This window comes from Ammodytes marinus, assembly GCF_949987685.1.
Source record: "Ammodytes marinus genome assembly, chromosome: 16".
Classification (NCBI taxonomy): Eukaryota; Metazoa; Chordata; class Actinopteri; order Uranoscopiformes; family Ammodytidae; genus Ammodytes; species Ammodytes marinus.
Genome location: NC_137220.1, coordinates 9,696,888 through 9,718,467, shown reverse-complemented (window position 1 = coordinate 9,718,467; position 21,580 = coordinate 9,696,888). Strand labels below are relative to the sequence as shown.

At 41.4% G+C, this 21,580-nt stretch overlaps 1 protein-coding gene across 1 annotated transcript; it reads right to left on the bottom strand.

Moving 5' to 3' along the window:
- Positions 1-386: 386 nt before the first annotated feature.
- Positions 387-20,863, bottom strand: axin1 (axin 1). Its single transcript, XM_080043306.1, has 11 exons — positions 20,733-20,863; positions 16,872-17,852; positions 11,480-11,620; positions 10,394-10,490; positions 8,814-8,951; positions 5,153-5,646; positions 4,889-5,050; positions 4,270-4,452; positions 3,562-3,669; positions 1,526-1,675; positions 387-1,036 (listed from the first exon to the last, which is right to left on the bottom strand). The coding sequence occupies exons 2-11, from the start codon at positions 17,774-17,776 to the stop codon at positions 910-912; spliced, it is 2,505 nt and encodes an 834-aa protein (XP_079899432.1). The 5' UTR covers positions 17,777-17,852; positions 20,733-20,863; the 3' UTR covers positions 387-909.
- Between the last annotated feature and the right edge of the window lie 717 nt (positions 20,864-21,580).

Genomic DNA, 21,580 nt, shown 5'->3' with positions numbered 1-21,580 from the left:
TGAGTTTGTGGTGATGCATTGTATTGCATTAAACTTAGTGTCTTGCATGTTATACGTTGAATTCATTAAAAACACCACACAGCTTGAGCTTCTTAATGACCCTAAATCTTCTCCCCGCAGTGTCTAAAATGACCATAATCTTCTTAAAAGTACTATTTTAAGACTGTTGGATTGGATTGCATTGTAGGGATTTCCAATTTCTGGTCACGCATGACTGGTGCTTCGTGCTGCAGCCTACGTTGAGACAGTCAGTGGTATAAAATACAAAGAAAGTGCAGCGTGACAGAATGCCACAAAGTAAAGTACTGGTAATTAAAGTATTAATAATAGCACTAAGTAGAGGGAAAAAAAACATTTGTACGACCAATGACAAACAAACAAAGATCAGCCCTATAAAGGATTTTGATCGTCTTCAACAGGGGGCGACGCTCCTGCTTCAGTAGGATTGAAAATGAGCATTTTAAATACTTAAATAGATATAAAAATGTGTTATCTTTTTTTTTACGCAAACTGTACACATCTGGTACCAATACATATATATAAAAAAGTGTTTGTTACTTTAGAAAGAACACCCCTCTGATACATCATATCAAAAATATGTAGCTTTAGTAGCACTTTTGTTCTTCATTTCTCTAGTAAACTTTACAATACATTACACTCCAAAGAAGTGAATGAGTTCTTTTTTTTCTTCTTCTTCTAGTCCAATGTCACTGCAGAGGTGCTACCGAGCCTCAAACGTCACCAGACATCTGCAGTGACCACCATTTTGTTTCATCAACTTCACGTCCACTTGTTCCTGCCTCCTAGTACTTTCTTCCCCACTCCTCCGGTCTCTTCCTAAAACACTTTCTCTTCTCCCTCCAACTGATCCTCCGCCTATCAGACGCCGGCTTTCGAAATCCTTCCACTTCAATCAATTTTTTCGACCTTCCCGATAATCTTCTCCTCGAAGATGGGCAGGATAGCGTCATCTTCACGTACCTCCTCAAACACCACCCCGCAGTCAAACTCGTCGCTTACCTTCTTGAAATAATACCTGAAGGAAAAAGAAAAAGAGGCAAGGAACCAAGTTAACTTCTCCAGTTTAGAGAGTTGTGACCTTTACTTTTACATTGTGTCCAGCAGCAGGCAACACTGCGGTTAAATTCAATGTTACAAACTCAAAAACTGTTTGAGATTAATGCAAAAAAAAATCAGTGATGCAGGAAATGTGGCCTCTCAAAGTCATTAACACTTATGATTAATTGCATCAACATTGATTAAAGTCAAACACCACTGTGTAACAGCTATTTATGCTGTTATAAAATCACTTGAGAGAAAACTGTGATATGTAATCATAATTAAGTTCAGTGTTAACAGACACAGCCTGAGCCATAACACACCCACACTAGACAGCTAGAGCTCTAACATCATTATAAGGCCAGTTGTATAATACAAGCCTAATGCGGATAATAAAAGCATAAATGTAGTCTTTCAGCTGTGATACATTTATTGAAGTACTACACATTCATATACAATGGGTCACCTGTAGTTTCCTTTCTTTGTTAGCAGTTCTTTAAACTGTCCCAGTGTGACGACCCTCCCTCTGACAGATGTCCTGTACGGTATCAGCTCCTCACAGAAGTAATACGCCACCGTGATGTTCTCACATGGCGGCCTCTTACTGCCTCTGTGTCTGCAGATGGAAAAAACAAATACAAATAACTTTTCCACACTATTTGAGGCTCAAGTTAGGGAAAATAATAAGGGAAATGACAAATGTACAAACATGCTAAAATGTAGAAGCAAGTGTACAAATGGAGAAACGATCACAATGATGTCAAATGTCCAATAAAACAGTGCAGAATTTGAGAACTTCTGCTGCAGATAAAAAAATAAAGAAAAACAAAACGGTGCTGTAATTTTTTCTGGTGTTGTGACACATACAAATGTAATTTTTTAGTTGCACTATACTTTTTTATATACAATATCTATAAAAATTCCGGTCAACACACTATGTTCTATCAACAAAAAACAAACATCCTTTGTATTGTCCCTCAGACATTTTAAGAGCACATTAGATAATCTAGAGGTACTTTAAAAGGTTCAGTCAGTCTTGATCCAAGTGCACACCTAGTCCTGAAACCCCACTACTTCACAGCTCTCACCGGAGGCTTCACTTGCCTTTCATCTGCCTCTCACACAGTTCCACTATTCGCCTCCATCTGTTCAGTACTGCATCTGTCTGAGAGGGCAGTCAAACATCAAACAGTGTTTCTGACCAAACCTCTAGCCCAGGGGCGTCCAAACTACGGCCCGCGGCCGGCTTTTTATTGGCCCGCGGCTGATTTAATTTTTTTATTTATTTTTTGTTAACCCACTAGTGCAGTGATTGATTGGCCCGCGGCACATTTCAAAAATATAATGTAATATGGCCCTTTTAGTTTTTAAATAATTTAAATGCATTCCTTATATTACAGAAAAATATGTCCCATAAAAGAAAAAGAGCACCAAGCCCGTCCCAGAGGACCCTGCATAATATTTTATTTTAAATTAATGTTATTATGGAAAATACATGTGTCCTTCTTCAATAGCTTTTAATTCATCTGACACAGTGTCTCCAAATAATTTTTTCACACAAAATTCTTCGGATTAAGCCTCTTAATTTTACTCTCAAAGTGCACCAGATTCATGCATTTCACTTTAAAAAGTAAAAAAAAAATCTAGAACTCGGCTGGCTACTATTTTCACCCAGTTGGACATTGGAGGCAATAGCAGAAAACACTGGGTGTCTGAAGGCATCCTACAATAGTCAATGATTTGGGTACTCTGCTTAGAGGGGAAATGTGTCTGTTTAATTTGCAAGGAAAGTGAAGAAGGATTACAATTTACGAAGACACTATGAAACTAAACATCAGAGCAGCTACATGTCCTGATACATGTGTTATTTTTGCCAAGTGGCCCGGCCCTTTGTGGATTTTTCTGTAGGCTATGTGGCCCTCAGTGAAAAAAGTTTGGACACCCCTGCCGATTCTCTCATAAAAACTTCTGCCTATGCAGCACTTCAGCTTCCACTGTGAATAGCCAGCAAGGGGTTCTGATATGTTTCTACCATCAAGTCTGATCCAGGTATAATGTAGTATAGGTGTGATAATGCACCCTGAAGTGGAGATAATGGACTTGGTGGAGTCCACTCTCTTCACATCAAGCCATTCTTTGCCGCCATCTTGTCAATTTTTTCAAATAGATACCATCTAAAACTGACAGGGTGCATGTGGATTGCTGGTTGAGTCTTATCCCAACGTTAACGAATACAGGAAAAAATAAAACAAGATGCCACGTTAAAACCAACTCAAGTTCAGAGAGTGGGGCACTACATATTGACATCATCAATACAGCACACAGTAGGAGGGAATTAGGGCAACAGCTCCTCACTTAATGACTGAATGTCTATTTTAGAAGCTCTACAAAACACACACAGACCTAGGTAACTAAACTAGCAGTAATGGAGATGGGAAGTGAAGTGGGGATGTTCTATGGGGTGGAGCTTGGAGATAGTAGGAGAAGTGACAGTGGACATACTCGGGCTGGGAGAGCTCGCTGTCAGACACGGCAGGCACCACGCTGAGAGGAGGGAACAGTGGCGGCCTGATAGCGGTGCGGCCCCTCTGGATCACCTCCATCACATACCTGAGGGAGCCAACAACCCCAGTCAGTTAGACACAGGCCGGCCCTAACACAGGCTAGAGGACTAAAAGGGAAACTGTTTCCTTTTTGACTAAAGGAAAAAGGATCGATATCCGGCTTTATCATCAATGGATCAAATTAAAAGGTGCACTATACAGTTTCAGGGAAGGGGGATTTTGTTTTCCATTTTGAGAGCCTGCAGGTGGTTTGCAAAATATATTTACGCTACATGCATTTCTAAGTATCGAAGAATTCTATCATCATAAATTAAAAATAAAATTATTTTGATGCACCTGAAACCAAACGTAAGACTAGAATAGGTTTGTAAACAAAACGGTGGCCCTGCTGCTGTAAACAACAACAACAACAACAGTGAAAAAGTAACTTTTCCGGTAGCTTTCTAACTTCAAACTGTGTTCTAGCCAGGGATCCAATTTTCCTGTGAGGAAAGTGTGTGTATTCAGTTATGAGAATAGATACTTTAGAAAATGATCTCTTATCTGACACACCCCAAAGTTACATTACATCACATTTTAAATAGATTTTGTAGGAAAAACTGGACACATAACCGGTGGAAGTAGTGGGACATCTCGGTCCACTCACCTTTGCTTGGGTTGTAAAGATCCAGACTTGATCTTCTCCTCCTCGAGCCTGCGGCGCACCTCCTCCAGCTGGATGAGGGGGCTGGGCGCGGGGTTAGGGGGCATGGTGGGGTCCTGGATGAACGGGTGAGACGGCTGCACGTTGGTCCGCAGTTCCCCGGTCCTCTTGGATCCAGTGGTGCTCCTAAAACGTAAATCAAATCAAATCAAATCAATTTTTATTTGTATCGCGCTTTTCATACTGAGGAGTAGCTCAAAGTGCCTTACAGAGATTAAACAACAACAACAACAACAACAGAAAAAGAAAAACAGCAAATAAAATCAAGAGAAGAAAATGAAAAGAAATGTTTTGAATATTCAAAACTACACAAAGCAAGATGACTTTGTTATTTTTGCTTTAATTTGTAGGGGACACAAACTATCATATAGGTGTGACACCAGCACTAACATTTTCAATTGTAATTCTTAAGAGAGGGCGAGAGAGCGATAGATAGATAGATAGATAGATAGATAGATAGATAGATAGATAGATAGATAGATAGATAGATAGATAGATAGATAGATAGATAGATAGATAGATAGATGTCTACACTAATGTAAAGCTAACTGTCATCACTGACCCGTATGGGCTCCTCTTATGCTGAACCATTTCTTTCTGTCCTTCCATCAGCCAGAGCAGGATCTTCTGGTTCTTCTCCATCTCCTCTACCGGCCCGGGCATGTCATGAGGCTGCACTTCTTCGCCTTTCTTCAGCGCTCTCTTACACTGTGCGCCACCTTTGCTGTTGTATAATGAAAAATAACAACAACTGGTCAGTAAAAAAAAATCAGAATGTATTTTTGGTGCATTGAATAACAAAGAAAGACTTCAGTTTAGCTTGTACCTATACCCTGTATGCTCTGTAGAGTTGGATCCCATGCCATCTGCGTAGCTGCGGGACTTGGCTCCGTAATGACTGGTGGTCTCGGCGCTCCATGGAAGGCCGCGATTGGTTGCCTCTCCCTCTGCGTGGTCCTTGGGCTTGGCGGGGCCAGTGTGGTGGGTGTGGTGTGTGTGCTTGTGGTAGTGAAGGTGGCTGCCCTCTCCCTTAAGGCCGTGCCTAGCTGGATGTTTAACCCCCGGGAAAGCTTCAGGGGAGCGTGATTTGGGCGAGTGACGGCCCGTACCCGGTGACTGACAGCCGGGCGTTTTCATGACCCGCTGCACGTGGTCGTCAAGGATACTCTCCGGGTTTTCCTCGTGAGCGTCTCTGGCTAAAGGAGCGGCGTAGCTAGCGTCGGCATAGCGGGAGTTGTAGTTCTGCGGGAAGGCACCAGGAGGGAACCTGGGACTGGATAATACTGTGACTGTGGACATGACTTCATCGCCTTCCTCTTCCTTTAAAACAATACCACACACACACACACACACACACACACACACACACACACGCACACGCAGAACACAAACACTTGTTAGAAGGATATGGTTTGATAAAAGTAAACAATTGTATTTTATTGTTTTAAACAGCTTATTCCCACGTTTAACACAACTGAGGATGTTCAAGGTTGGTTGTCCTTTTTTTTTGTCATTTTTGGTGCACTTGCATACACTAAAAAATGAAACGCCATTTCTCTAGTCTAACATATTGATATAACACAAAAATAACAATAGAAACACACATGAAACGATGCAAATCAATTAATGATTTGACATCCAGAGCACCATCGACAGGAAAGTACCATTTCGGCATTAAGAGTGTAATGAAAAAGAAAAAAGAAAAACGCTCAGTTTAAAGAAGTTGCCAGTTTTTATTTAACCTTTATTTACCCAGGCAGGCAAGTTTTCAGATGATAATAGAAAAATAGATACGAATAATAAAAAGAGTAAAAAATAAAGCAAAGTGCCACAGTAAGCAGTGCTAACACTATATTTAAAGATATATATATATATATATATATACTGTATATATTTGTGACGTTCAGTCCATAAGGGTGCAGAAATGTTGTACTTAATTCATCCTGCAGGTGGCAGATGTTCACCATATGCTAATATGAGTCTTTTCATTCTTGCTGCAGAGGTTGGGAGACGAACCAAGGATACAGCAGTATCATTTGGATTTGGCCGTACTATGAATGCACACAGCATATCCGAGCAACCATACCGGTACAATGTCAGCTCTTAGTGACTGGGAGAAAATCACTCCCTGACAGAATCGAAATCTGCTCAATGGGGGATTATGTTTTGGGGAGTGGCAGGCTTTTCTTAATACTGTGAGATACGCAGGCACTGTGGGGAGTGGAGGATGTGCAGTAGTGATGAAATAAAACATAGCAGTGGGTGGATAAAACCGTCGCAAAATGATTTTCATGCTGTGAGCACCATTCTGTGTCGTGTAAGGAGTCAGAAATACTTTGGCAGAGTGAGAAGGGAAGACAGAGAACAAAGAGATATAACGAAAAGGTAACTGTACACATAGGGGTTTCACTTTGATCTTTTAGCAAGCCCATGCTCACCATGCTTGTACATTTAGGTTATGTTAATACACTTTGAAAACCCTTCATTTGTGAACATGCCAATCTGAGTTACTTGCTATTTCCCTTTACTAACTATCCATTTGCTCTAACTATATAACAAGGAAGTGTTTTTTTTTATCTTGGCATGTATTTAATAATTGATGTGTCATCTTTGTAGTTCAGCACCAGATTCAGAAATCTGTTAGTAGTAAATATATTTATTAGTAGTAGTTAGCAGAGCCCACTGGAGGTTATTCAAGGAAGGATGACACGTTTAATTTATTTTCCAATGGCTCCCTCTTCTTCATTTGAAAATGAAAATCGTTGACAAAACAAAACAAGATATTTGACATTCTCCAAGGTAGCTCGAGTGCTGGACGGGGAATTTATCAAACAAGTAGGCTTCAGTCTCCAGTTGCAGTAACATCAGGCCCTTGCCTTGCGAGGAGTAATGGCGAACACATTAACAACTAATACAATCTAATTTAAATGAGCGATGATGACCAACCCTGCTCACATGATTTCTTGCCACTGATTTACTTTTGTAAACAGCATGATGCTGCTTTTGTTTATGTGAATTACCCATTGCATATTTGCACCACAAGGTCCATTGTTCCATAAAACCATGTTAAACAAAGCCATAATTTAATTCTTAGCAGACTGCAACGGAGGCTACATTCACATTCTTGTGAAATCATGTGGCTGTTTCTTTTCCAATAAAAGGGATAACATACATAAACAGATGTATTTTAAATATGATTTAATGCTATAGAAAATATGTATGCATTATAACCGTCCCATGTTAAATTTGTCTGATATAATGTCTACAAAGCTAAAACCTTAGTTCACTTCCTGGTGCACAGAGTATCACATGGTGAAGGCAGGCGTTTCATGCTCGCCTCCAGGTTTAATAGAGCAAACCTCGAGCTGTGTGTGACGGCAGCTTCTCTACTTTTCGGGGGCCAAGCCACATAAATGGTCCGCCTCGAGACTTAATACTTGGCTCTGTGAACTGAGGGAGATTTCATTTGTGGTAGCAGCAGCCATTTCATCAGCGTTCAACTGACACCAAACGGGCGGCGCACCGTTCCAGGCTTGCAAAAGTAGCCAAGCGTTCAGATGCTCCAACTGATTCATCCCTGACAGGCAAAGGAGGAAATTCTCCAAAATGGTTCATAATGTTCTTTTATTCCCCATTCAAATGGCTAGCCTCATTCATTTCATTTAGGCCAGAAGAATGTAAGTCTAATTTTTTTTACTGAAAATCTTAAGCCCAATTGCCAGGCAGACACACATCTTGCGTTGTGGCTGCCTGGTAATTGGGCTATATTGAATTTGATATTCAATATAAATGTTTCCACATTTATTACTCAATGAAGTGATTTGTGGATTGACAGAAAATGTATCTGCAACTATTAGCAATTAATTAATAAGTTTATTTATTCAGTCATTTCTAAAGCAAAAATGGCAAAACATCCTCAGATTCCAGTTTGCCGAATGCAAGATTTGCTCCTTTTCTTTACTTCATAATGATAATCAACTGAATATCATAAGGTTATAAGGTTTGTGTACTGCTGGAGGAACAAGGGTTCTGGGAAATATAATAATATATACAGTATAATAATATTTTGCATCTGTCATACTGTATTAATGATATCATGATTTAAATGTATAAAATAAAAGGCAGATAAACCGATATGAAAATAATAGTTAGTTGCGGCTAAACCACCACTTACATTATTCAGTTAACGTCACCAGAAGCTAAGATGGTTGCAGTAATATTCAAATCCCATCAGAGCCTCATATGACCTGAAGGTGTCCCTTTACTTAGACAAAGCAGCCAAACTGAGAATCAAAACACGCGTCCTTTCTCTGCACTGCATTAATCATATCATGTTAGAGGTCGTTTAGTGCACTCCAGTGTGAATGTCTTCTACAGCTCCTGAAAGATGCTACGTATTCACACGTGTTAACCCACATTAACAACAACAGTGGATCTGCTTGTGATTGAAACACTAGACAGTGGTGGAGGAAATGAAGTGAACATACCAGGCGTACTCTCTTCAGTCTCTCCTCTAGTTTCTCCTGAGCCTCTCTCTCCTTCAGTACGTCCTCCAGTCTGCTGCTCAGCTCTGCAGCAAAGCGTTCAGGCTCCACGTGTATATCCTTTGGAATCCGGTTTGTGCGCTGGGGGGGGGAGAAGAAATGTCCAACTGTAAGCAATGCATTATTGTAACTGCTGCATTACTGTCAACACCATGTGAATAGTTATCCCACGGTGTCAGTGATATGAAGGGACTCAAACACAAGCAGGACACATTAAAGTTGACCACAGCGTCAAGTTTTGAACGTCCAAACGGGTAATAATATATTCTAATATGAAGTAACCTGCGGTAAGAATTGACCATTGAATACTACTGAAACGGATCCTTTGTGACATAGCCTAACTTTTCCACATAATGGAGGATGTATGCTTAAGCATTGTTATAAATACTAGGGCCGCACGATATCAGGAAAACATGTGATATGCAATAACATTGTTGAAAATGGCGATGACGATATCACTTGCGATAACTAAACAAATAGTTTCTTTCTGCTCCGAGTTAGACTAATAGACCACCGACAGTAAGTTTCCAATGCAGACATTGGAAAAATGTATTATTTCCATTTTTATTGTTTATTATTTATTGATCACTTAAGCAAAACATCTTCATGCCCCCATTTACAACATTTTCTGGTAGGCTACATCTCATTTTCCACATATATTGACATGCAAAGCATGAATGCGTGGCACATGGAATAGGCCACCATTTATTGCAGTTGAAGCGGTCTTTGCGATACAAATACCTCAAATGTTTATATCGCGATAACGATACATTTTCAATATATTGTGCAGCCCTGACACATTGTGTAAAGCCCTCTTAATTGCCTTTGCATAATGGTTTGTGCTTTTCAAATAAACTTGCCGGGCCTGAGGACTGAGTGACACTAATTACCTCTACTGCCAGCACACGTTATTGCGGTGCGTGCGATAATGATAATTCAAAGCTGGTACCTCCTGATTTAGCAACCTCTCCAGCCATTGTTTCATATCGACGATAAGAAAACAAAGTGACATTTCAAAAAAGAAAAAGAGAGCTACAAGCCTTGTCAATCTTCTTATTGCCGATGGAGTGAAGTCATGATTCATTTGTTGGGGCAGGGAAACGTGAGCGTTACTCCCAGAGTCAATTCATGCATCCTAATAGGACGCTACGTGTGGAGTTTTTAATTTGACTCTTCACTCCGAGGCCTAATTAGGGCCGGGGCTCTGCCTACCCAGAGACAGTGTGCTATGCAGAGGGAGGCAGAGGGCTGTCACAGGGGAGGATTCATGTCTGCTAGGCTTCAGCGCACACAGCTTAGAGAAGCATCAAGCTGCATTTAGACAGCTTTCTCTTTCACCATCAGCTATTCTTATACTCCATCACAGGCCCTGCTGCGACACACAGCATTGCTAAAATATGCAACATCTCCAATGGTGGAGTCAGGGAAAAACAAGGCTCGAGACAGGCAGTTAAAGAGAAGGTGTTGAAGGCAAGAAAGTGAGAGAGTGAAAGCAGTGAAAGAAGAAGCCATGAATAACTCACTGGAATATGAGGTAGTGGCACTCGCCCATTTGCTTTGGCGCTTTCGTGCATCTCCCGCCGATGCTGTTTGCGGCAACTGTAGGGTGGAACCCCCTCTCTGGAATAAACAACAAAGACATATTTCATAAAACATCCTCATGAATAACCAATACAGGCAGCTTTTGAGGTTATAATCTTTCTGCTGCTTTTTTTTTGTACCTAAAACAAACACCTTGTAAAGCCTTGATTAATCAGTGCAGCAGGACAGGCACACAGGCTTATTGTGTTCCTCCTTCACCACAAGTGGTCTGTAGGATTACAGTTACATGTTAACACTACCAGGAGTCTGTTCATTCCATGTGGTATTGGTCATGCTGGGTTACCCCACTCTCCTATGCTGGAAGCTCTAGACCAATTAGCTGATAACAGCCTCTAATCCATTCTGCATAAAACACATTCTTGTTGTCAAGTTGTGCAAGCTTTGAGGTTTTTTGTGGCACAATTCCCCTGTGCCATCTCTACAACTAGAAAACATTTTCACATCTTCTTTCACCAGCACATGCCGGTTTGGCAGGTACACTCAATTGAAATACATAGAGGCACAAGTGATCCCAGGCAGTACAAACAAAGCCTTTGGTCTCTTGCATGTGCCCAAAGAAGTTAGAAGACACATTCTGCTTTGTTGACCCTAAAGTAAGAACGGTGACTATAAAGAATCCCATTTTAACATGGTTCTTGTGCCGCAAAATAGGTCAGTAGGTATTTAGTAGTAGTAAGTCTGCTGAGAGTGAGTATTAAGGATTCCTCATTAGCATTAGAGATCAATTCTAACAGCAGATGGGTCTTTAGTTGTTGCTTATGTTGCTATGGTCAAGCACAGGTTAAAATGGGCAAAAAGGGCAATATATGAAGCAAATGAAACCCACAAGCCTTCTTTTTCTATTACAATGGAATACTAAGTATAGAATTGGATTCTGTATCATTGTGACGATAAAACTTGCAGCATGGCAAAGCCTTTATGTCGTACAGAATGTGTGTGTGTGTGTGTGTGTGTCTGTGTGTGTGTGTGTGTGTGTGTGTGTGTGTGTGTGATGAGAAAATACTTACACACTGCTGTCGGTAAGGGAAATTGTCTCTGCGTCGCTGGACATACTCTGCTGCTCGCTATCGATGGCGCTAGTGGTGGGAACCACAGCATAACCAGTGTTCACATAGTATGGGTTGACGGGCTCCCGGCATGGTGCATGTCTAGAAGAACAAAGAAATACAAGAAAATGCTGAGAGAGAAAATAAATTGCAGAGAAATAAGACAGACATGCTCATTAACATGCATTTACAAACACAAAAGGTACACAGCTCTGTGCGGCTGTGATCACAAATTGAGAAAAATGCAACCCATTGAGGCTCTAAGAAAAATGATTCTTCCAGATCATCTACAGATACAGAGGGAGTTTTCATTTGACACACCATTTACCATCTCAGTCATTGACTTTCCAGAACACATTTCTTACGGGGGCTTTGTACACATGAATTAAAGATGTAAGGCATCATCTCTTTTTATTCAAATTGGAATTCCCCGAGGCATTTATACCATGCCCCCTCCCACTCCCCTCCGTTTGAAATGCAGAAACACCCAGAGTTCAAAATGAAACCTCTGTGACCCACTGATTTTCATTAAAATCTCACATTCGACAACAGCGAATAATAACAGCACACGGTTGGGACTCTCACAGGCCCAAATAAATAATGAACAGAGTCGTACAGTTTCTATTATTGTATCCATAATCCATTGATTTTAACCTGAATAGTGGTTCAGAGCGGGATTTGCTCCTGAACTGATAAAAGCATCATTGTTAGTCCTCGTATTGATCATTGACTTTGCATTATATCATACTTGAAAACATCCAAAGATACAGTGCTTACATTTTCTAACCCGAAATGATGAATTAGAAATAAATAAAAATAAAAAGTAAATAGACCCAAGAAAAGCACAAGGTGTCCCTTTATCACTGAGAACACCTGAAGCCCAAACACATCTTCTCTGCAGGCAGGGAGGCCATGCTCCCATATAAGCTCTCAATTAGCTGCTTCTGTCATTTGGCAAGATGGCTCACTGTAAACTGGCCGCAACTTGCACCAAAATAATTTAATCCGTTTAATAAATAGCTGTGTTTGGTCACGTTTTTTGAACATGTATTTTTGAAAGACGCTGGCCACAGTGTCCTCAGTTCCCCTCCACCATGTGTCATCAAAACTTCCTTTCTCTCTCCTTCTAGCTTGCCTGTTTCTTTCCCATGTCAACTAACATACAAAGACCAGCAAAAATCATTTGTATCATTTAATTTCCTCAAAAGACAGTTTTTCTTCGATAACTGAACACTAAAGCCTTTTCTTTAGATGCATAATTATGCAAAAAAAATCCATATTACTATTTCATGTTTGTCTCAACTATTTTTAATTATAAAAAGGCCCCAACTTTCAAAAACTCGCATTAAAATTACAAAGATGATGATGAAGCATTGCCTTTGAAGTACACAACTTGCTGGAGAATGAGAACAAAACTGAGCGGTGAGCATCTCACTAAACATTAATAAATGTATAGGTCGTTCTCCTTCAAGTCATTAGATTTCTTGAAGCTGATCTGAAAGACTAGTTAATGTCTTTTGTTGCCTGTCTCTGAAGAGATCAGAAAACAACTGATGTAAAATTTAGTTCCACAAAACCCCAACGGGTGCTGCTAAAAGGCTATTTAAAAATGAAGCCTGTCTTTTTTGTAATTCCAGCCAAATGCTTGATTGCTGAAATAATGATGTGAAAATAAGCTCAAAACTGTTTTTTTTCCCCTCGCTAATTAAAGCTCCTTAGTTTACTGCTTTTAAGATAGCGTCCAGATCTTCAATTGCACATGGCTGGAAAGCCTGCGGTCATTCTTAGAGTTAGCTTTTTTCTCAAACATGTTTGGAAGAGATTTCAAGCAAAACATCGATCTCTAGCAGAATGGCCTTTGGATATGTTTTCTTATGTGTGCAAACAAACAAGCATTTGGTTCCTCTTGGATTCTGTGCATATCAACCAGGGAAGCTGCATGACAACACTGGAGAATGTACTGAGACACAACAAGACAAAATCATATAAAGAAAAGAAAAGGTTTAGTGTGACACTGATATGGCAATTTGATTTGCGATATCATTTTCTAAAAAGGTTAGCTTCAGTTCAATATTCACTGTGTTAAAGGCTGGAGTCAGCAATTCTTGAGATGCTTGTTTTCATAATCCCCTTTTGTCAAAATCAGTGAATGGATAGCTCCTCATGATCCGCTGTCTGTACTGTGTTTGTGCTCAAAACAAATCTGGTGTAAATACACAGCCTAGGCTCGGTAAACAGGTAAACAAAAGGTATCTTAACAAAGTGCCAACCATAGCTAGCAACATATCCGTTAACAGAGCCTAGGCTGTGTATAAACACTGGATATTGTTGTGAGGGCAAACAGTATGCAAAGCTAGCAGATCATGAGGAGATATTCACTGATTTTGGCACAGAGAATTGCGGGCTCCACCTTTAATGTGTTCGACACCTTGTATTTAGCATGGTAGGGTATCATGGTTTGTTACCTTGTGGTGCGTTTGTGAGCCATTTTCATACTGTATGTGTAAATGTACATATGTGTATTCAATATGACTGGATTCTGCTTCAGATTCTGCATCACTTATTTCCATTGACTTTTTGGCTGTACACTCTTCAATCATCAGCTGCCTGTGGCGCTATTTCAAGTGCAGATTAAGGCTTTGTGGTGTTGCTTAATGAGAGGTCTTACACATCATCATCTTTAACTGCACAGCTGTCGTCTCAAACCCAAAATCCTCCAATACAACCAGAGTGCTGTTTTATTTGAGGCTAAATTGTCAAAATTTGCTTCTGGCCTTTTTTCCACGCCATCAATGTAATGTTTTCTTTAGGTTTTTGTTGGATTGTTTTTTGTCGGGTATAAGCCCTTAGGCCAACTCTAATTGATGAGCATGTCTCCCACACAACGAACACGGCATGAATCTGCAAAACCTTTGACGTGACAGTTTCAACACTGGGCCAGAAGGACTGCGTAATGATTATCCTAAATCGAAGCCTTGAGATTTAGTTTTAGTATTGATTAACCATTCAGCCATAGTTCAATGGTGATATTTTAAATGGCCAAAGAACTGTAAGAAAATGTCTTATCCAGCGAGACAGAGGGTCTTTTCTTGAAGGTATTGTGTCTGTTACAGCTGATCTTATTTCCATCCCTCTTCATCAAACTAGTGCTGCAACAGTAGAGGTCAAATACGAGACTGTTCATAGTGTCTGAATGTGATATGATTTTGAATTATTGAAGGCTACAGTCAAAATCCTGTTCGTACTAGTGTGTGCGTCTGCGTTGAAAAAATCTGGTGTTTGTACATAGCCTAGGCGCTGTAAACTGGTATCTATTATCATCAAAGGGGTATGAAAGCAGAGGGGGCACACTGTAGCTAGCAATATGCCCGCTTAGACAGCCCTAGGCTGTGATTTAACACTGGACCTCCCTGGTCCCAACGTCACCATCGCATGAACACAGAGCCGTCTACGTCAGAGAGTGCCGCGATGGAGAGCAGTAAGTCATCGCTCACGGGCACAGAGAACCGCCTCATTATAGCGTTCTGTCTCCTGATTGGATAAAAACGAGCGGGATACTCAAAATATTATCTGGCAATAACTGCGAAGCTGAATGACTGGGAGAACCATATGATGAACTGCACTTATTGTTTAAGTGATTGCTGTATGAATTTAGAGTGATTTGACACTTATATTAACAAAATAATATCACTTACTTCTCCTTTAAGCTTTAGCATTTAGGCAATGAAACAGAAAAACAACACAAAATTGAATTTGCATCAGTACTGCCCTCTGGTTGTGCGAGCTAATGTTTTTCATCATCAAGTCAGCGGGACATCAGCATATTTGGCACGGCAAAGATTACAACAGCTGGGTGAATCTACTTTGACCTATCACATTGAGAATGAATAGCATTTCAAAAGCTGGGAAGCAATTATTTTAATGCCATAAGCTAATGCACTACAGCAAAAAAGATCCAAAGAAATCAGGAACCTTCAAGACCGCCTACTGAAATTGGCAGGTTGAGCTATTTGCTCGACTGAACCTGGGTATCAAGGAGTGTTCTTCTTCAATTTAGAAAAAAACAAAACATTCCTTTTGTGAGGATTTTGAAACATGACATATTTATACCTTTGAGCAGCACAGTCTTGATTTGTTACTGGTCAACATTATAAAACAAGTGGGATCCGTACAATTCCTTATACTGTGTGGTATGCTGGCTGCACAGTGGCTGACAGAAAAAGGCTGCAGAGGGTGATAAGGTCAGCTGAAAAGACTATTGGCTCTCCTTTGCCCTCCTTGGATAACATCGCCAGCTCTCGATACCTCTCAAGAGCAAAGAAGATCATCCGTGACCACCTCCATCCCAGCCACCACCTGCTCAGCCTACTGCCCTCTGGTAGGAGGTACAGGAGCCTGAAGAGACTGTCTGTCTGTCTGTCTGTCTGTCTGTCTGTCTGTCTGTCTGTCTGTCTGTCTGTCTGTCTGTCTGTCTGTCTGTCTGTCTGTCTGTCTGTCTGTCTGTCTGTCTGTCTGTCTGTCTGTCTGCCTGCCCTCTGGTAGGAGGTACAGGAGCCTGAAGAGCAGAACCAACAGACTGGCTAACAGCTTCTTTCCTTGGGCAATCAGGACACTTAACTCTCATGAAACATAAAACATTAAACAGACATACATATAGGCTACATCACTTTTCCACAAGTGCAATATGCTTTCTGCCTTTTATATTTATTTATTATGACATTGCCTGTCCTTGTCTTGTTTTTTTTGTTATTTCTGTGTCTTGTTTTTATACTATTTTTAACTTAAATTGTTTGTCTGTTTTTTCTGTATGTGTAATGCACCTTCAGTTGGCAATCCCAATTTTGTTGTATAGGTGACTGTACAATGACAATAAAGACTATCTTATCTTATCTTATTATGGAAAAAGGGAACCGTTTTCTCATGATTGCAGACTTAATATTCGGAGGAGGAAGGCAAATATTATATTTCAGAAACGTCTCCCTCAGATAAAATACTATTGAACTATTTGGCTACAAAAGCCCATCCAGAAGGAAAACACAAGTCCCAATAGTACCTGCACGGGAGAAAACAAAGAACACTAGCTCAACCTTCTCACAACAACAGCTGAACTCCTGCAGCCTCTGACACTTCCTCTGCACCACAGGTGTAAACACACACCCTCTCCCTCTCTCATCTCAGACCTCTCTTGTGCTAGTACTCAAGACTCGGCTTTTCCCCTTTAAAGTCGAGGCAGCGTTCATGGTATTTTTGGGATTCAGGGTTTCTACCTATTTCAGCACTTTGCCGGATAAATAACTGTGTAGTCAGAAGAAGATGAAGGGAAGCTTTAATCTAGATTGCTGGGAGGATTTACCTGAACTCGTGACTGTCCTGGAATCTGTTGCTGTTGGCGACACGCTGCGGGGCCGTCTCCATCAGCAGCTTCTGGGTCAGCCGGTTACTAGGCGTGGGGTCGCACTCGGACCGCTCCTCCGGCTCATGGTCACACCTCCACTCCTCGTCCTCGGTTAAGGTCGGTAAATAACCCGCCAGACCCTTACCGTTCCCAGAAACCGAGCTGCGGTCGCTGTGCAGTTTAGGGCTCTCCCCTCCCGTCCGTGTATATTCCAAATATATGTCCGACTTGAGAAACAAAGGGTAGGTGTTGTCCTCCATCATAGTCTGAATCTCGGTCTGAGCCTGGTCAAACATGGCGGGGTCGATGTGAAGCCTAGTGACGCAGTCTTTGATGAAGGACTTGGTCGCCGGTTTGATCTGTCTGGAGACGATCCCGTTGTTGTCCAGGATGTATCTCTTATAGATAGCTTTCGCCAGTTTTAACTTCTTGTCCTCGTGGCCCTCGTTGGCCTCCAGTTTGCGGAAGCCACTGCACGCAAACCAGAAATCCAACATGTCGGCACACTCCTCCTGCTTGAGGAACGTCCTGAACAGATGGATGCCATCTTGGTCGTCCAGGAGCGAGTGGAGCGATTCGGCCCACTTTAGGTAGGGCGGCGTAGGGGAAGCACTCCCCTCCGGTTCATAGCCCAGGTCCAGGTCTGGCCGCCTGGGAGTAGCCACAGACGCCTCACATTTGAGGGCGTCGCTCTTGGAGGAGAAGCCCCCGAGGTGACTGCTGCACTGGCGGCCTTCACTGCACACCAGCTCACCCTCTTCCCCGGGGACTGGAGGTCTGGGAGCATCCTCAGTGAAGCTGCCTCCCAGGTCTGCTGCTATGTAGCCCCTTGTGTCGCCTATGCTCATAGTCCCAGCATCCATGTACCACGTCCCCGTAGAGCCCGCAATGCACAACTATTAGATCCAGGCCTCTACTTATGCCACGGCAGAAAAACTCCTGCAAGGAAGGAAAAAATGTATAGAATGAGAAACGGCATCATCATATCTCTGATAGGTAAGAGTAGTACGAGAAGATATTTTAATTAATTAATTTCCCATAATTATTAAAAGGTGGAGTGGGCAATTCTGGAGAACGCTTGTTGTCAAAATCACTGATTATCTCTTCATGATCCGCTAACTGTCCGTACTGTTGCGCTGAAATGAAATCCAGTGTTAATACACACAGCCTGGGCTCTGTTAAGAGGCATGTTGCTAGCTACCATGGCCCCTTTGTCAACACACCAACAGAGCCTGTTCTGTGTATTTACACCATATTTTTTATCATCGCATACACAGTACGGACTGGTAGCAGATCGTGAGAAGATATTCACAGATTTTGATAAAAAAGTAATTTTGACAACAAACATTCTCCAGGATTGCCGACTCCACCTTTAAAGTCAAAAACATTCTATGTGGCAATTCAATGATGGCAAGTACAAGTGAATTCATAAAAAACATCTATTGCTGACAAATGTCAATCAAAAATGTTCCATACTCGCCATTTGCACAGCTATATGAGGAATAGTGCCTGTTAGGGATTTTTTAGAATTATGCATGGTTTGCATTTCTATCAGATTTTCATGCAAAACTCATCCTGTGGCCAGTTTTCAGCTGAACATTAAATATGAATGACAATCCTGCAGAAATCCAAGGGTTTGAAAACATATGACAGCAGCTACTGTAAAGCTCTAGGTATAGCTTCTTGCAGTTTGTTCTGTACAGTATATGCCAGTGATGGCAATGCTGCAAATTTCAGATGGGCTTTATCAGACTCGCTCAACTTACATGCTCATGTTATATGTCCGATACGCCCGGTCTGACCTTGGTAAAACTGCTTTTCAAAAAGTGATAATACATTGATACACTTAGAAAACACTTTCATGCACTTGATCTGTGACCGCTTATCGTTCATAACATCTGCAAACGTAAGCAGAAACTGAAAACTGAAATCATGAGGCTTATCATATGGTTTGATAGTCTGTAATGTAGTAGCCAATGATGTGGTTTGATGATCTGTAAATGTGCAGCACTGAGTCACATTCAGTGTTATTTGGCAATGTTGTGGTAATTCAGGCCAAGAGTCGTGGCTTCAATACCCTCTTGCCCCGAGGCATCCTTCTAAGCAAGCACTAGTATGTATATGGTGAATAGTGATTTATGCATAAGCATATCATTACTCTGCACGGCTACTCCAGTTTCATCCAAACTAGTATTAGTGTATTCTCTTGAGGCTTATAACATGAACTCTTTCATGGAAAAGCCTCTCTGCTCTAAGCTGATGAGAGCAGTACTGCATATGATACTTTATTGATGTTTGTGTGTCATAGTCTCTCCTTATCCCATTCCCCTATCATAGAGCATGGGTCAGTTGCAGAATGGCATGCCTAAATGATTTTAAGGGAATTGAAAGACTCGTTCAAGGACACATCCTTGTCCTGGTGCAATGTCCCTGAGCACAGCACTCTCTGTAGCCTATATCTCCACCTCTACTGACTGCCCATACACTACAGCTTATATGATTAAGCTTCCCAGATACAGTCTTGGTAAACCATTTTAGTGCTGATTTGATTTCCTGATGTAACAGTGAAGAGAGAGAAAAAACAAATAGATTTATTTCTGATTGTTTTAATGCATATCCATATCATATCCATGCAGCAGATAATATTTCACGGCAGCTGTGAAGAGGATCTAATCATGTTGACCAGTAATGGCTCTGTCCAATCAAAACAAGGAGTGACTTTACTATTTATAGTCCTGTGCACTTGCTAAATCTAATGGCTTGGGGATTAAAAGAAAAAATACGTCTTGGAAAAAAGTCAATTAATAAAAGAAAGGCAGACAGCTGGCTTTACCCTAGCTGTGATTTCAGAGGAAATCTCTTCTAATGGTTGCCATCATCGCGTCCCCTTCAGGGCACGCCCACTCACTGTCTTGTCCAATACCGACAGAAATCATTTCCCTGATTGAACAAAGACAGTCGACACATTTGGGCAACGGTACCTTTTTTCTCCTCACAACCGTGAAGTGTGAGCAGCACGTGCGCTGTGAGCCAGATGTGCTGGACAATGACAATCATACAATTAGGGCAGTTTTGGTACAGGCGCATTTAGTGGATAGTGTGTCACAGCTGGAGTTGAAACCGAAACACTAAAAAATGCATCTTCCGGTCAGACTGGCATGTCACCTATACCGTTATGATGCATCGGCACGAGAGCTGTTCGGTTAGCGGCACATTCACATTTAAATGGAGCGGTGCTGCGTTCACAGGTGTGCGGCTTCACTGGGATATTTAGAACAGTTCAAAGCGGGGTTTTAGTAAAAAGTCCATGGTTTAAGCCTGCACGGGCCGGTTTCATGAAATGTCCATTAAAATGTCTGTAAACTGTATCCGTTTATTCCTCTAAAGTGAGCCGCTCTCATCACAATCATGTCTTGGCCTCTTCCAGGACGAACAGAACAGCAGCGGGGATTGGGGGAGGGGAGACAGAAACAAACTCCGTACACACACACACACACACATATTCACACATACACACACACAGAGCCAGGCCTCTCAGTAGCCGACCACCGACAAGTGCGCAACTTTGTCCCACTATTCACCTATTAATATATGTGCTATCGCCGCTAACAGCCGCTATAAACTACGCGAACAACATGACGACCGCAAACATTCCCCCCTCTCTCGTCTGAAGACACGCAGGGAATCCCACAACAAATTTCGGAATAGATTTTACAAGCAGTAAAAGCGATGGTACATATCTCCCGACTATACCGCAATCCCAATCTGAGCTGTGGGAGAGAGAGATAGAGAGAGAGAGAAAAGTGACATATACTTAACCGGTGGAAATCGTGTTGCTGCCTTCGAGTGCATCGGGTGTTTGGACCGGCACGGGTGGCCGCGGACACTGTCATAGTTGCGATATTGCAAGAGTTTAAAAATAACAAAGAAAACAGTCCGCTACTCTCCACCTCTCCATGGCTGTCTCTCACTGTCTGTGCAGAGCGGACGGAGCCGAGGAGGCTACACAGCAGAGGATGCACAGCGCCTCGCCCGTTCACTACACAAACTACCAGTGTTTAGATTGGGTGCATGTAGTAGCTTACATTGATTTTTTTTTCTACCTCAAGTATTCAAATCAGTATTCCCTTTTTGGTTTACAATCCAAACACAAAAACAAATGATGATTTTTGAACGATTTAAATTAGATTATTGAACATGTTGGATCTACAGCCCACAACACAATAGTGCATAGGCCTATACTCCAGAAATGTAGTATGCCTTTCAAAAAAACCTGGTGGACAAAACTAATGCATAGTTTTGTCCTGATTTTCAATTGTCCTATTTGCTTGATCTATACTCCACGTTTGTGGCCCTTTCCAGACCAAACATAATGAGACATAGCCTATGTAAAAGAAGCATATAGGCTACTTAAATGTAATAGCGATTGGCTACTCAAGATACCACACTCAAGATGGAAGATGTTTATACAACAGGTTGGACAACAACACCCTTTGGAGGCAAGTTTCCATAATGCCAAAGAATGCACAGGATTACTTCACTCATTAGTTTATATATGATGGAGCACTCTGGCGGCCTTTGTCATGTTTTAACAGCTGACAAGGTGTTATAATTACCAGTGGCAACTCCTTCATACGATGAGTTTATGAGTTATTATATATTTTACA

Bases quoted from the DNA above. Each gene is read 5' to 3' on its own strand.
- axin1 (XM_080043306.1), bottom strand. From the start codon at position 17,776: ATGGATGCTGGGACTATGAGCATAGGCGACACAAGGGGCTACATAGCA. The intron at 3,670-4,269 runs GTGAGTGGACCG...TGGCTCCCTCAG, and splicing joins TCTTTACAACCCAAGCAAAG to GTATGTGATGGAGGTGATCC. The intron at 1,676-3,561 runs GTATGTCCACTG...TTCCATCTGCAG, and splicing joins AGCGAGCTCTCCCAGCCCGA to ACACAGAGGCAGTAAGAGGC.